This window comes from Alosa sapidissima, chromosome 15 (assembly GCF_018492685.1).
Source record: "Alosa sapidissima isolate fAloSap1 chromosome 15, fAloSap1.pri, whole genome shotgun sequence".
Lineage (NCBI taxonomy): Eukaryota > Metazoa > Chordata > Actinopteri > Clupeiformes > Clupeidae > Alosa > Alosa sapidissima.
Window position 1 is genome coordinate 26879513 of NC_055971.1, and position 15000 is coordinate 26894512.

General features: G+C 41.8%; 1 protein-coding gene across 1 annotated transcript; it reads right to left on the minus strand.

Annotated features, from left to right (window-relative positions):
* Positions 1-5458: 5458 nt before the first annotated feature.
* Positions 5459-14386, minus strand: si:dkey-202l22.6 (up-regulator of cell proliferation). The gene is made up of 3 exons (XM_042062898.1): positions 14280-14386; positions 10494-10673; positions 5459-10328 (listed from the first exon to the last, which is right to left on the minus strand). The coding sequence occupies exons 2-3, from the start codon at positions 10549-10551 to the stop codon at positions 5707-5709; spliced, it is 4680 nt and encodes a 1559-aa protein (XP_041918832.1). The 5' UTR covers positions 10552-10673; positions 14280-14386; the 3' UTR covers positions 5459-5706.
* Positions 14387-15000: the final 614 nt, after the last annotated feature.

Sequence of the window (15000 nt, forward strand, 5' to 3'; positions counted from 1 at the left end):
CCGGGCGAGTGGCAGGGCTGAACTGCGCAACACAACGCAGGTTACGGGCAGGCTACAGCTGGACACAGCTGGTCTGCTCCATGTGCATCTCCAAAGGTCACACTCTGATGGACAGCAGGACTCAAGAGTCTCATTCATTCTACAGCCTCCTTTGCCACTACACTGCCCTACATTGTTTTACGTGTCCTATTGCATGTCTTTACTATGGCTGTGTAACCTGTGTTATGTTGTCCGTGCTCAGCCCTGCCCTCGCCTGGACTTGAACCTGCAAACAGCAGGACCTTTGGGAGAGCTAAAAGCCCAGGCTGCTATAGCTGTCTCATTAGCATGTTTCTTAATGCGTCAGGAGGGAGGTTTACAGTACACAACAACGCACATACCGCACAGCTATGTTCCAGCTGGCTACCCTTACACCTGCTATCTTGGAAGCATTTCCACTCACTCAACTGTCACATAGGCTTAAGGAATCTTACAATGTGATTACATAGCCATAACTATGGACATGACGACTGCACTGCTCGATCGTTTCTTTTTGCAAACAAATCAAAACGCCAAGGAAAATGTTTTGGTTTCTGTGGCTAGTGGCTGAGAGTGCATCCGCTCTGCAATGGGTAAGGGCTATCTGGATATGTCAATGGGGTAATCTGAGGTGAGTGACTCCATGCAGAAACGCAAAGTTTATAATATTTCACCACACTATTTGAGTTAAACAAGCATGGTGGTGTTCCATAGGTCTTGGAATGGTTTTCTGAATGTGTTTAGAGGTCCCAAATGCACTTTAAATGCTTGCCCCCATAGGTTAACTTTATAGCTAATTTCAAAGTGCTGCAACCAGGGCAGTTTTTGTCAGGTTTGCATACCAAAGGGGGTGGCCCTAAGGAAAACGATTTTGGAGTTAAAAATGGCCGGATTTCCCCTTTAATATCTTTTGAACATCACTCAATTTTTTCACTAAAATGTTTTTTTTACAGATTGAATAGTGAATATATTTATTTATATAAGATATAAATAAGATTACACACACCATGATTTAGAGGAGAAGGATTAGAAATATATTTTCTAAAAAATGTATTTTTGTGTATTCATTTTTAACTGGTTCAGTAATTCAGTTGTAAACCAAAGCTTATTGAGATCTTTACCAAATTTACCAAATTACAACTCAGGCTATGACGTCTGTTGTGTTCCGAAGAGGCCAAGTCTCCACAGCTGATAAATGCCTAGCACAGGTTCCCTTAGGTTCCCTCAGGTTCAGAGGTCCCTCACCACCTTAAACACGATTGATATGAATGGATGGGGATAAACCTTACAGGTACATTTTGTCCATTCTTTTACGCTTCACATCCAGGGTGTCTTCATTTTGGTCAAAGTTGCTGATGGCTGCATCACAAATTCCATGTTCAGCAACTCCAGTGGGGCCAGTTGGGATGTAGACACCACTCTCTGTCCTTGATATCTGGTCTGCTGCAACAGATGTGTTCTAACTTCTGTATAGGAAACACAGTGTCCCATTGCACTGAGCTCATTGATGACTGTCTTACTACCAAACTCATGATGTATCAAAATGGGAAGTCCCAGTGTGATTGGCATATGGATGTGACAGCTGTGTTCAATGAGATCATGACAAATTGCGATAACACACAGATTCTCCTTTGAAGATGGGTCATCATCCCATGTTTGGTAATTTCTGTGGGCATGTTAATCAACACACCAGTTCACAAAGTCATACAGGATGTTGGGTACATACTTGCTGCATTGGAAACATAATAGACTGCTGACATATTACGCACTGTCATGCTCTACCTGATCCATGCTTTTCCTCAATATGTCTGCAGCCCTGTGTAATATTTGGATTTCGGAAAGACTCTGACTTGTCTGTGGAAGTGTAGTCTCAGTCTACTGTTATTTCTGTGAGTTTAGCAGCTTCCCTCAGTGCACAATATGGTCATACTATCTGAGCAGATCAGATCTGACTGTTTTGGTTGTGGAACAAATGCAAGCCTGTCTTTGTAATGCTGTATCAGCTTTTCCTTTAGTTTTCCAGGATCTATATTTCTTGTGTTGAACTATAGACACACCTTCTTACTCAGCAATGGTCATTAGTATGTTGTCATAGCTATCAGTCAAAGAATTGGGATCTCACTTTTATATCTTTGGACAATACTGTTTTATCAATGTCTTCAGTGAGCTTAATAAACGCTTTGTTATAGACATTGGTCTGCTTTTTTGATTCTTTTCTTTGGCTGCTGTTATATTTCGTTTAGAGATGTAGTGTGCAAGGCACATTTTATGGTATTTGGCATCATATGCAAAGAGATCTGGGCATGAAAGAATTTGAATGTACATCTTCATCAAGCCTTTCAGAAGCTGCCCGAAGGACCTTGTCTCTGGTACTGGGGACAGCCGTGGCCTACTGGTTAGGGGTTCGGGCTTGTAACCGAAGAGTTACCGGTTCGATCCCCGACCCAGAAGGGAAAAAAGCGGGGGAAGTGGTTGAGCACTGCTCTCCCATGCCCACATCCACGGTGCCCTTGAGCAAGGCACCTAACCCCTCACTGCTCCCCGAGCGCTGCTGTAGTAAAGCAGCTCACTGCTCCAGGTTAGTGTGCTTCACCTCATTGTGTTCACTGTGTGCTCTGTGTGTTCACTAATTCACGGATGGGATAAATGCAGAGACCAAATTCCTTGTATACGCAAGTATACTTGGCCTATAATTTACATTACCCCTGTACCAGTCGAAATGGCTGTCAGAGGTTCTGATCTAGAGCTGGCCTTCCCACAAATGAAACAATCTCTCAGTATTTGAAATTATGTTGTTTCAACCCTATTCAGCCTTCTTGGTGCAGATGTGCTCTCACTCTCAACATTTGCAACTTGCTGCTGCTCACTGATTTTTGTCTTACTGAGGTAGTTCACTCTACATGATACATGATATGCAACTTTGATTTTGGAGGAAATATAATCTGTATATGGAGCCAGAGTTTTATGGACATCACCATCTCTCTCTCTGCTGAGCAAAGGTAAGTATGTGTTGGAGGCCTTCTACTATGGGGTTTTGGACATAGGGATCTTTTTTCTTGCCCTTTTCAAAATGTTTCCCACAAATTATACAAAGCTTTGGATCCAATGCCTGTAAGACATTCTCCATAATTCAAAAGACTAGTGAAAAGGAAAAATTATATACATTTCAGAATTTTCATCGAAATGCAAATCAAGTTGAATTACACATGCAACATTAGTCAGAGGGCTAAGTACTTTCTTAGCTAGGGAAAGTAGTTTCTACAACTAACTGTTTAGCTACTTAGGGGTGAAGTAAGCAGTGTAGGCTCTACTGTCCACTGCTGGTCTGGACAGACAAAAGCTAACAATATTATTTTCCATTATTCAGTAATGACTTGACCAAAACAAAATTCAAGTGAATATAAATATTTTAATAAAGGTGTTCCATTCCAATGTTAACTTGATTCAATTGGATCTGTGTTTCATATGAATTGTTTAATACTGGGACATATGAAATGTATCATTATTAAATGTAAATATAGAGCAGCACTTACCTTATGTAACTTACCTTGCAGTAACAATGAATTTGTCAACATTCTTCTCACCACTGATAATGTGATTTGCACTTGGAGACTGTATTTGGCTAGTGTTCCGTTTTCTTTCATTTTGGACACCTCATACATTGAGTGACAGAACACCCTGATTCGTCATACTATATTTACATATTTGGTATTGTTGGATTCAGTACAACCCCACCTTTCCCATAAGCCATCATATGTGTTGCTATGATAATCCCTGGTAAAGCAGCTACAAAGTAAATGAAAACATTCTGCATAGATATTCATTTTTAGCATGTCCGCTTATTTTAGGTGTATGTTTACATGTCTCTATTCATTCCATACATCAAGATATTCACATCCAGTCTTTTCTAGTAGGTAAAGCAACTTCCTGACTATAAACATGCCAAGTTTCAAAGCTCTCAGAGCTTGTGTGATTGATCTGCACTAATTTATATGCCTTAACTCCAATACGGACAGGCTATATTTTAGTCCTTTTTTGGTTTTGGGGTGTATAACAATATCTATTAATTTAACAATCTTAGCAGTAAAATATTTTTAGCCAAGCATCCATTTCATATATGGGAGACCTTAGAGATGAGGAAAAACATTGTTGGGTTTAGTTCTACCTCCGGTAGGGGTATCTCAAAAACTAAAGCCCTTTCTGACCATTTGTCACTAGCCTATTAATAGGGCTCTGTAATAGATAATAGTCTTCAGTTATGTATGGGGATGAAATTGTAATGCTCTCTTGTTTTACAGTAATGACAGCATATTTGTTGTTCTTGTTCAGACTGTTAGTAACAGTTAGTATGAAATACATTGTAGGGATAGGCCACAACAGTGTGTGTATCAGTGTGAAGTTTATTTGTAGTGTTTGCAGAGCCGGACAGTAACGGAGTACAGTACTTGAGTACAATTTTGAGGGATCTGTACTTTACTCGAGTATCATTTTTGGGGAGTACTCATGACTTTACTCAAATACATTTGAGAGGCAAATATTGTACTCTTTACTCCACTACATTTCTATCCATAACTGTGAGTACCCGTTACTACTTCTAAAAAAAAAAAGGAAAAAGAAAAATCTCAGAAACCCTCAATTTGTTGTTTCCCTCTCAAACGTGATTGGATTGTGCATGCGTCACTGATTGGGTCAGCAATCACCTTCAGCTTTCCGCCAAAGTCAACTCCATGGTCAGATTTAAATAAGAGACGAAACCATGGACGAAACAATGGATGAAGACGCAGCAGGTCCATCCCGGGAATGTGCCAACCTGTGGCCCCACCTCGCCAGACTATTTCAATTTTCTGAACAAGTTAATGATAGTTTCCGCTTCAAGTGTTTCAATTACAAAATAGTATTTTGTATTTGAAATACGTATTTTAAATACATGTATTAGAAATACTGACCATCCCTGGCAACATGGTAAAAAGATGAAAATGACTTGATTTTACTTCCAATTCATTTTACATTCTCCAAGGTATTAACATTAACATTTTTCATAACTCCATGTAGGATGTTTCTGTACATAAATGTAAGCACTGTGGCAGTAGTTATGTAATCTTTAGAAAATGTAGGCTACTCATGTACTCTTGATACTCAAGTACTTTTAAAAACAAGTACTTCAGTACTTTTACTTAAGTAGACATCTGGCTGTTGTACTTTTACTTGTACTTGAGTAAAATTTAGCAAAGGTTATCTGTACTTTTACTCAAGTAATGAAGCTGTGTACTCTGTCCGCCTCTGAGTGTTTGCAAGATTACAGGGAGTTGTATGGATAAAGATGAACTAATTTGACTGATTAGGAGAGTATTTAGAGTTTTGCAACAAGTGAATGTGCTCTCTCTCTCTCTCTCTCTCTCTCTGTGTGTGTGTGTATGTGGGTAAAGAATCATGTACATCACACTTTTCAACCCCTTTATTCACTGAGCATTACAAACCATTAATTATTAAAATGGGGCATAACAATCACACATAGTAAATATAATAAATCACACCCATCATAAAGCATTATCAGGATGATTTGCAAATACAATCACAATCACCATTTTTTTCATCACATAATGGGTTAATATTAAAGAACACAGATCCCTTAGTACCAAGGGATAATGATGGATAGCATGATGGTGGCTAGTACTGTATTAGCATTCCCTATGAGTGGAAAGTTTTGCGCAAGCTTTCCAGAGCATCCGCCTGCTGAATCCTTTCCCATTCCATAGGGATATCAGCTGGGTCACGTTGATACGCCTGGGCAAACTTCTGATTATACTTCATTAGTATATATTTCCAGTAGGTGCTGCTTCCCTCTCTCTCAGGGATGTACCAGTCGGGATATATGGTGTGATAATCCTTGTAAGGGACTGGCTTGTCTCCGGTGTCTTTGTTCAGGAACTGGTTTTTGCCACTCACTTCCTGTGAGCATGTGCTGTGGGAGAGATTTGCAGAGTCGGAGCAGTGGTACGACAGCAAGCCCTTGGGTCGGTGCCAGAGCGAGCTGTGAAGAGTGTGGTCTTTGTCCCCCATATCACAGGGCGCCTTGCAGAAGGGGCACTCTCTCCCACATCCCTTCACTTTGTCAAACAAGGCCTCCAGCAGCTCGTCTGGCAGGTCAGGCGAGACATCCACTGCCTTATCGGTCCGACGCAGGTCTTGATTCAGTTCCTGATTTATCTCGTTTAACGAGTCCCGCAGGTTTGCAACAAAAATGTCACGATGGGTGTTTATGTCGAACAAAGGTCCCTCCAGAGTGTCCTGTGGCACGTTCACTCCACCAGAATTTGTCAGGTTGTCACAAACAGCTAGTAACATTTCTCGGATGTTGCCTTGTCCACCGCTTGTGTCATTTGTCACCTCATTGACGGCTTTAAGCATCTTGTCAGAGATTTCCTCCATGCGTTGCTTTCTCCTGTCATCCACCACTACAGTCCCAGAAAAGTAGCCTGTCAAAATGGCCTGGATGCTCTTGCGGCTGAAGGTCTCACCGGACTGAAGATACTCAAGGAATCTCTCAAAGTTGTCTTCAGTGATCAAGTCCCTAAGGATGTTGTAATGAAATTCACTGGGTGAGATAAACCTCCGGGCATCATCTTTCTGCAAGATGTCCTCCAAGATGGCAGCTCCCAAGGAGCTTTGGATATAGTTGTGGGCTGCAGGTTTAAGACAAAGGTTGATGAAGGTGTGGGTGGCTGTTTGGCACTGGTCCCTCTTGCGGAACTGGTACATGAAGTCGAGCATGTATTTTTTCTTGTTGTCATGTAGGAATTTTTCCTTTGAATTCATCTGCCTGATCAACCTATTCTGCATCTCCAGAAAAGCCAAAGCAGCTTTGTTGCAGACGTAGACTTTGAGATCGATTTCAAATTGTGAGTTGACATTGAAGTCTTTTGTGCTTAAACCCTTGTCAACAATCTCGAGGATTTCAGTTGTGTAGCTGTCTTTATAATTGTCTTTTCTCTTCACGTTTTCAAGGATACTGCGGTCACACGCTTCGACCATCCTGTTTGCAAATTTTGGGGCCTCCTTCTTGTCATTTTGCAGAGTTCTCTTTACCTTGCTCTTGAACCCAAAATGATCATTCCGCACCTCAAAGACCTCAGAGACACCAGTCTTTCCCACATACTCAAGTTTGTCTATGTACTTCTGCAAGACCCGAATTCTTAGATTATTACGTAATTGCTTTTTCACGTTGTCAACAATATCTTGTACCTCTACTGGTTTCTGTTCCAAGTTTGTTGGTATTTGATCCCAAACACTTGCAAACTCTTCTTCCAACTTGCTGTCTAAAAAGCTTGCATCATTCACCCTACTGTCAGCCAGCAATGCTCGCAACTTGACTTCCAGTGCAGCCTCAATGGCTGTTTGCAAAGCCTTGACCTTGGCAGAGAGGTCATATACATCTGTGGCAGACTCAAGTGTCTTGTTTAGTTGACCGGTCTTCTGCGTTTGGTACATATTAACAAAACTCAAAAAGTTTGGCTTGTAAGCATCAACAAGTTTGAAGTTAATATCACTTCTATTGAAGTGATTTTCCAGAATCACTTGCATTTTCCTACCCTCAGACTTAATCTCCTTTGTGGTCTCATCCTCCAGTGCTTTTAGGATGGCCTCTGAGTTTCTCCTGTTTTTCTTCAGGTCTGAGATGCGATGATCAACTCCTCCCAACCAATCCTGCATGTGACTTTCCAGGTTTTGCTCCCCGTCAAGCAGTTTGTTACAGACACCGCTAAATGTATCAGCCACTTCAGTGTTGTTGAAGGGAATGGGGAAGGTTTCATGTTTGATTGCTTCCCAGAGCTGGTAGATTGACTCCATGAACTGCGGAAGACGTGTTGGCTGGTTCTTCATGGCACACTTCTGAATTGTGGAGAAGAGATTGTTCTTCAGTTCCAGTGCTGCCTTGCTGCACTCTGGGTTGAGAGGTAAATACACAATTCTGTCATTCCATGGGCCCATTATACAGGGATTGCTGTTCTCTGTAGGCAGTTGAACTGAGTCAAGGTCCTCTCCTGTCCTTTCCATTGACAAAATCTGAATGACGCGACTCATGTGCAAGGACAAGGTCTTTGTGTCAGCTCCTTCACACTGACTCATAAGTTGGCACACAGGCATTTTCTCCATCTCCTTGGTGCGGAGGAGAGCACTTACCGCTATCTGGCGGGTGTCTTTCACGTCAGCCTGGTTTTCTGCCTTCAGGTTCAGCAGCAGCACATCGCTGAGTCCAGTGACAAAAGTTGCCAGTTCATGATCATGTGCCAAACTCTCTTCACCCTCCTCCATCTCCGGATAACTTAGACCTTCCATGTTGATGAGAAGCAATAGGTCACACTCCATCATCCACCTCTGCATCTCAGGTATGATAACTAGAAGCATGAAGGCCCCCTTTGCGTGTCTGTAGCTGCCTTTCAGGAAGCTTGCTCCAAAGAGAGTTGTAAGAATGTCGGCATTCTTGGAATTGTGGAGCCCGAAAGCTGTAATTACCTTCAACCTCAAGTTTAGTGACAGCTTCTTCTGTAGATGAATCAGGACATTGTTCACCCAATTTATGGGGACACAAGAGGCATCTCCGTCATAGATTTCTAAAGGCACTCCATGCATGAGGAGCTCAGCAGCAAGATTAGGGAGTCGTGTTATGTATGAGTCTTTGCATGCGCTGTGGTAACACATCTCATACATCACCCCCATCTCACGGAAAAAGTGTTCAAGCCCAAGGAAAGAGTGGCTAGATGGACATCCCTCCAGTTCAACCAAAGGCTGCTGGTCCAAAAGTGGATCTACGGATTGGGAAAGTTGATCCCATTGTACAGCACCCAGTCGGGTTTTCATCCAGCTCAGGAAATAAGCTCGTTTGAGAGAGTTGATGGTTGTAAGGGCATCTATGAAGCCTTTCATAGCTGGTGTCACTGTATGTTTCCTCATCTGTTGGCGAATGTATTCCTCCTCCTCTTTAAGATGTCTTTGATTAAAACCTTCACCCTCCTGGTTTCGACACTGCTCTTTCTCAATTTTAGCAAGTCGTTTCCACTGTGCACCTTGCAGAGGTAGCTGCTCCTCCTTGAACTGAACAGGGTCGTCCTCCATTCCCTTCAGAACCCCCTCAGCTTCGTCATACGCTTTTCGGCAAATCTCATCCTCATCCACGTTGTAGCTGAGATCAAGACCGATACCAGCCAGATCCACAAGGTTCACAGCATGCAGGTGAGGGATCAGGTGATCCAAGGCCTCTATCAAATGGACAGCAAGCTCCTCTTCATCTCCTCTGCATCCTGATACCACCATCTCTTCTTCCAGTTCCAGCTCCTTTACTGCTTTCCGTAGAAATTTGGCAAGCCTCTCCCTATCACTTGCATTCTCGTGTCCTCGGGAGCAGTCTACAAGGATCATGTGGCATGCAAGGCTTCTCCAGTAGATGAGCGCCGCCAGCTCTTTTTCTCCGAGCATCTCAAAGAACACAACAAGGACTCCGGAGCCTCGACTGACAAGGCTCAAAGGTCGATCACAGGCGGCTGCATCTCCGCGCAAGTTGGCAAGCAGAATGGGTCGAGAAAAAGTGTCCCCATTTGGATCCCCCAAGGGCAGGTTCCACCCAACCTCCACCATGCCTTCTGAGATGCTCCTAGGGAGCTGTCCTCCGTCCATGTCTCTGTGGACGAAAAACTCACAATTCTTGCGTGGGCCACTCAGCACTCTGTTCAGGACCCTGGACTTGGAGATGCCACAGCTTCCCAGCCTGACGCAAGAGATCAAGGGCATCCTGGAACAAGCCATATTCTTCATCTGAACATCTCGAGGGTTGGCAGAGGTGGATCTTTGCATCCCCATCACACCACGAAAGGGCCATAGCAGAAGAGTGCCACTGACATCGGGCCAAACAGCCGGAAGAAGAAGAGGCACTGCAAAGTTGCACTGCACCATGTGGTTTGTGATCTCCTGGCGAAGAAGACTGTTGGAGGACATGTACACACCAGTGACTAGATCCAGTGGATTCACTGCAGACCGGAGTTCCTCCCCAAGACCTTCATCTACAGTGGGTGGACATGTGCCTGGCCAGGATTTCTCAGGCATTGAGCTGCATGAGGGGTTTCTGGAATCCGGGTGGTAGAGCCAGAGGCGACGCAGGAACGACTGGAGCAGGTAGTTTGGCGCGGGGGGTGTCTCATCTTCCAAGGTTAGGTTGCTGATGTACAGAATAGATGTGACATCCATAGGGTCTCTGATGAAGTCTCTCATTCCCAACATGTACATCACACTTCCCAGAGCTTTGTTTTGTGCAATAACTAAAAACAAAAACAACAAATATAAATTAATTAAATCATCATGAATCTGCCATGTGTTTAGACTAACTGAAAATACAACATGCTTCATGTTGCCTCCTTTAACGACTGTAAGATGCTGTAAATGCATGTGAATAATAACAGGTCAATTAAGGTGGTTTCTCTCACGTGTTGAGCTGTTGCTGTAGCTCGGCGCTGCCGCTGACTCCTTGCGATACACAGACATGGTGAGTGCCGAGAGGTGGGATGATTCACCAAGCTGGAGGTCAAGGTGTAGGGGCTGGCCAAGGTCAAAGGTGAAGTGCTCTGGCAAGAACACTCAGATGTCTATTTCCTCTCCCACTAGACCTTGGATAACACAAAATTATAACTCAGATGATGAAATACTGTATACTGCATCAAGACATCTAAATGTTTATGACCATGTAACTGAAATAACAGTCAGTTGATATGGCCAACCTTTCAGTACCATATCAAAATGTATTTACAATATTGAGCAGAATGTTATGTGCTATAACCATGACACTACACACATTTGTATACTCAAAACAAATTCATCATAGTTGTCTACAGCTCTGACTTTTTTAGCCTTTCAATTATTATTTTCTTTTCTTGTTATTTTCTTAAATCTCCCTTTCAAATACCTCAAATCTTGTGTATGTAAGCTTAGTATGCAACAACGTTCCAATACACCTACTCAGACCTTACCCGAGCCTTATCTAATGTGACTGAAACCTTCTGTCAGTTTCTATTCACTCTTTAATCTGTCTCCCAATCTAACTACTAATTGCTCATGTGGTCTGTTTGAAATTGATTGCTCCAGTATTCCTTGGCATGTAACAGGGAATGGAAATTGCATCTCACATGTTATTTTCTCAATTCCTCATTACCCAATGACATAAGGCAACACTAACGGACCTGACATTGGACCCAAAATGGCCGCCTGCACTACTCCACTGCACACTTGCACACTTGTACACTTTACAACTGGTGTTGTTGTCCTGAAAACACAACACTTCTGCTGCTCTTACATAACTTGCACCACTATGCCACTTTCACTTTGCCACTTTACTTAGGTCAAACAGAACTACCCAAGCCTTTTATTGGCCTGAATTTGCACTAGTATTTTTATTTTTATTGACTGTCTATGCACAATTTCAACCACATTTTGCTGCTCTTATTTTTTCATTATTTTTTTCATTATTATATGTGCCCTCTTATTTACTTATTTACTTACTTTTTTATTTACTTATTTACTTACTTTTTGTTTACTTGAATGTTATGTTTGTCTGTGGACCTAAATTGGTAAAATATGTCTTGTCTTCACCGTGGGATAGTGAGAAACGTAATTTCGATCTCTTTGTATGTCTGGAACATGTGAAGAAATTGACAATAAAGCTGACTTTGACTTTGGTTTTTGGCAAGGGGCGAAGTGGGCTGCCGTCTGGGGCGGCATTTTTTCATGACACATGGGGGGGGGCGGCACCAGCACGTAAAATAATACTTTTTTCATTTGTGCTAATCAGTTTTCTATAGCTCATTTGCACGTCAATCCTACGTCACCATGTGGGGAGTGTGCGCCTTACATACTTTATGCTACTTTGCCTCACCCAGGGCGTCATACAAGGTAAGACCGCCACTGCGGACCTGGAGGTGAAACTATACACACCTACAGTACACACATGCAGTACACACATTCTGTTGCTACTGGTGAATACAGAGAGAGATTTAAAGAAAAAAAAAAGATATCAAGATTGTTTCATGATATGTCCTTTTGTCTCTTGACAATCCTATTTGAAGAAGGGCGGAGAGGTCTATGAGCTCTGGAGCATGACATGGCTGTCTGGTAAATCCTGTTTTTTATCTTTGATAGAGCCTTGGTTGGCTCCTCTCCGATGGTTCGCTATGAATCCTTGAAGACTTGTTTATCACAAGTGCTGGTATGTTATATGGGGTTATCTGTACTAAAAATTATCTACACAAATGTTCTCAAAAAAAAAAAAAAAGAATGCCAAATATCTATCTGATATTTATATATATATTTTTATAGATTTTTTTTTATAGCATATACTGAACTGTACGGCAGTTTGAAAATCACTCAATGTGTAAGTGTTAGTAGGTGCAAAGCTAGTAAGGTGCATGTGCAAAGTAATCCATATTGGCAACAACTGGCGAATCAAAAGTGCTGATATGGTTTGAATATAAGGGTTAAGAAGTCTCAGACGGTATAGAAATGGTGTGAAATGAACATCATGCATAGAGGCTGTGTACTGTACCCCTCCCCATCACGTAGCAAGTGAAGTAACGATTGTTGAAAGTCCTCTAGAACAATTACAAAATCAATTCAAATTACCTCCAGTCACATTTAAAGGTGCCATGTGTAATGTCTGCCAAAAAATCAATTCATACTCCACATTCCATAAAAGATGGGGCAGTATACCTCCAGAAAGTGAGTTGGTCTACCCTAGAGTAACAACCAAGAAACGTGTATTGCAGTTTGGCTGGCGGTTATGTTACCCGCATACTGCCTCCCATGGCCGAAACTGGTATTATGACACTTGTCGGGCTGTGGCTAGTAATTTAGCATGCTAATTCAGGTTGATATCTCTTCAGCACTATACCTTGTCATTTTTTTTAATGACATCACCCTTATTTCCTTCCATTCTTTTGATGCGTGTAGCTCATTTTTTGGATATTTTTTACCTCAATTCTTACACATGGCACCTTTAAGCATATTAATATGTTGGCCATCAAACCAGCAAATACAGTTTTGCTCTTTGAATAAAGTATACCTAAAGGTCCTTGTATCATCTCTTCATACATACAACATATCTTCCAAATATATCCACTGCCAACTGCTATCTAAATTCTAGCAGCATTCACATACAGAAATTCTGTCAAGAAGCACAACACAACATAGCTCCAGAGAGCAGCAACCCCCCGTCCCCTCTACACAAACACACACACACACACATAGACACACACGCACGTACACATTCTTTATGCTTGCTTGTCTTAGTGCAGAATGAAAGATACACATTGCAAATGGGCTGTGAAATGGACAACTGTCATCCATCAGATGATTAATTTATCACTTGTCATGAGCTTCAGCTTTCGGCATGAAGTGAAAGCTGACACCCTCATTGTTTGACATTGTCATGCCAAGCTTGAGTAGGTTCATTAGCATGAGCGTTTAGTCATTGTCTGGACACTTTCCACCAAAGAGAAAATATGTATTTTTCCTCTCCGAAATAAGAAGTGAATGACAAAATAGGCTGAATGTTGCATGTATCAGCTCAGCTATATTTGCATGAAAGTCAGTATGAAGCAAATAGAAACAAAACAACAAAACAAACAGACAAATAAACAAAATATTAACATGTCCTTTGCTTGTGCTTATCTTGTACCTGGTCATTTGGAGTATGTATTTATGATGTCAGAGGAGTCATCGATAAATAAAATAAATAGATCAAATAAATGAAATCCGAGACAGCTGAGACTGCTGCAGAAGAGGTTTGCAGTGTGTATCAGCCGTCCCTGAGAGTCCCAGCCCCTTCCCCAGTCTAAATCACTACACACAGGTGTCTGCCCAACATGTGCTTGTCTTTCCTCCAATGTCAAACTGACAGCCATCTTAAAAAGGACTTTCTGTTCCTAAACAGAAATTGACAGGTCTAAGACATAATTTAGACCTGTTGAATAGCAAGATGAGGATGCCTCAGCCCCTCAAATCCCTTGAAAGGAGATGCCTCTATGCATTTCACTTAGTTGCACTTTATCAAAGATGTTCTGCCTTCATTATATATATATATATAAGATTCCATTACATCAAAATACAATTAGTATCTAAATAAAATTGAAATCAGCTTAAGCAAATTAAACAAAGGTGAAATTATTCTTGCTGTATGTTGTAACGCATACTAAAGAAGCCTAAAAATGAACAGACCGGCTTACCATTCAATTCTGAGATGCCTGTCATTCAAAGTGTTTTGACGTTGGCTTTAATAGTGGAAATGCAATGCTGTGTCAGATGCTGGTGCTTATAAGTAGAGTCTATTGATGAATGTACTCTCCAGGAATCTGGACCTCCTTCTTTGCATGTACGCACACAGTTTCACAGAAAGCACGTAGGCACAGGTGTATAACACATACACACTCACGCAACACATACACAAACACTCCTTTACACTAACTCTCAGACACTCGGAGAATGTCAGTGCAGATTAGATGAGAAGATGAGATCAGTTAGTTGTAAGTGAGTTAATCCTGACATAATGATGTGGTGAAAGGTGAAATGCCAGATCGCAGTGGGAATACATATATAATATTTAACAAAACAACACTCAATGTAATGACATCAAGGGGAATAGAAAATATATATATTCAGACATACTGTAGTCTGTATATTTTAATCATATCTGCACTGTACTGTATGTGTAAACATAACAAGTAAGGGATAATGGACGACACGGTGGTCTGTTAACAGAAATGAATGCACGGTCGAGGTTGTAATACAGCCTGACGCAACCATACTAAGCATTTGTCCATACATCCTGTAGAGGTGGATGAGATGTGGTAAGGGAGGATAAGATCACTCGTAAAACACACCTGCGCTCTCTGCATCAGTGTGAGGTCACAAAAGGTGCAAGGGATGTGTGTGTCTGTCTCAACACCC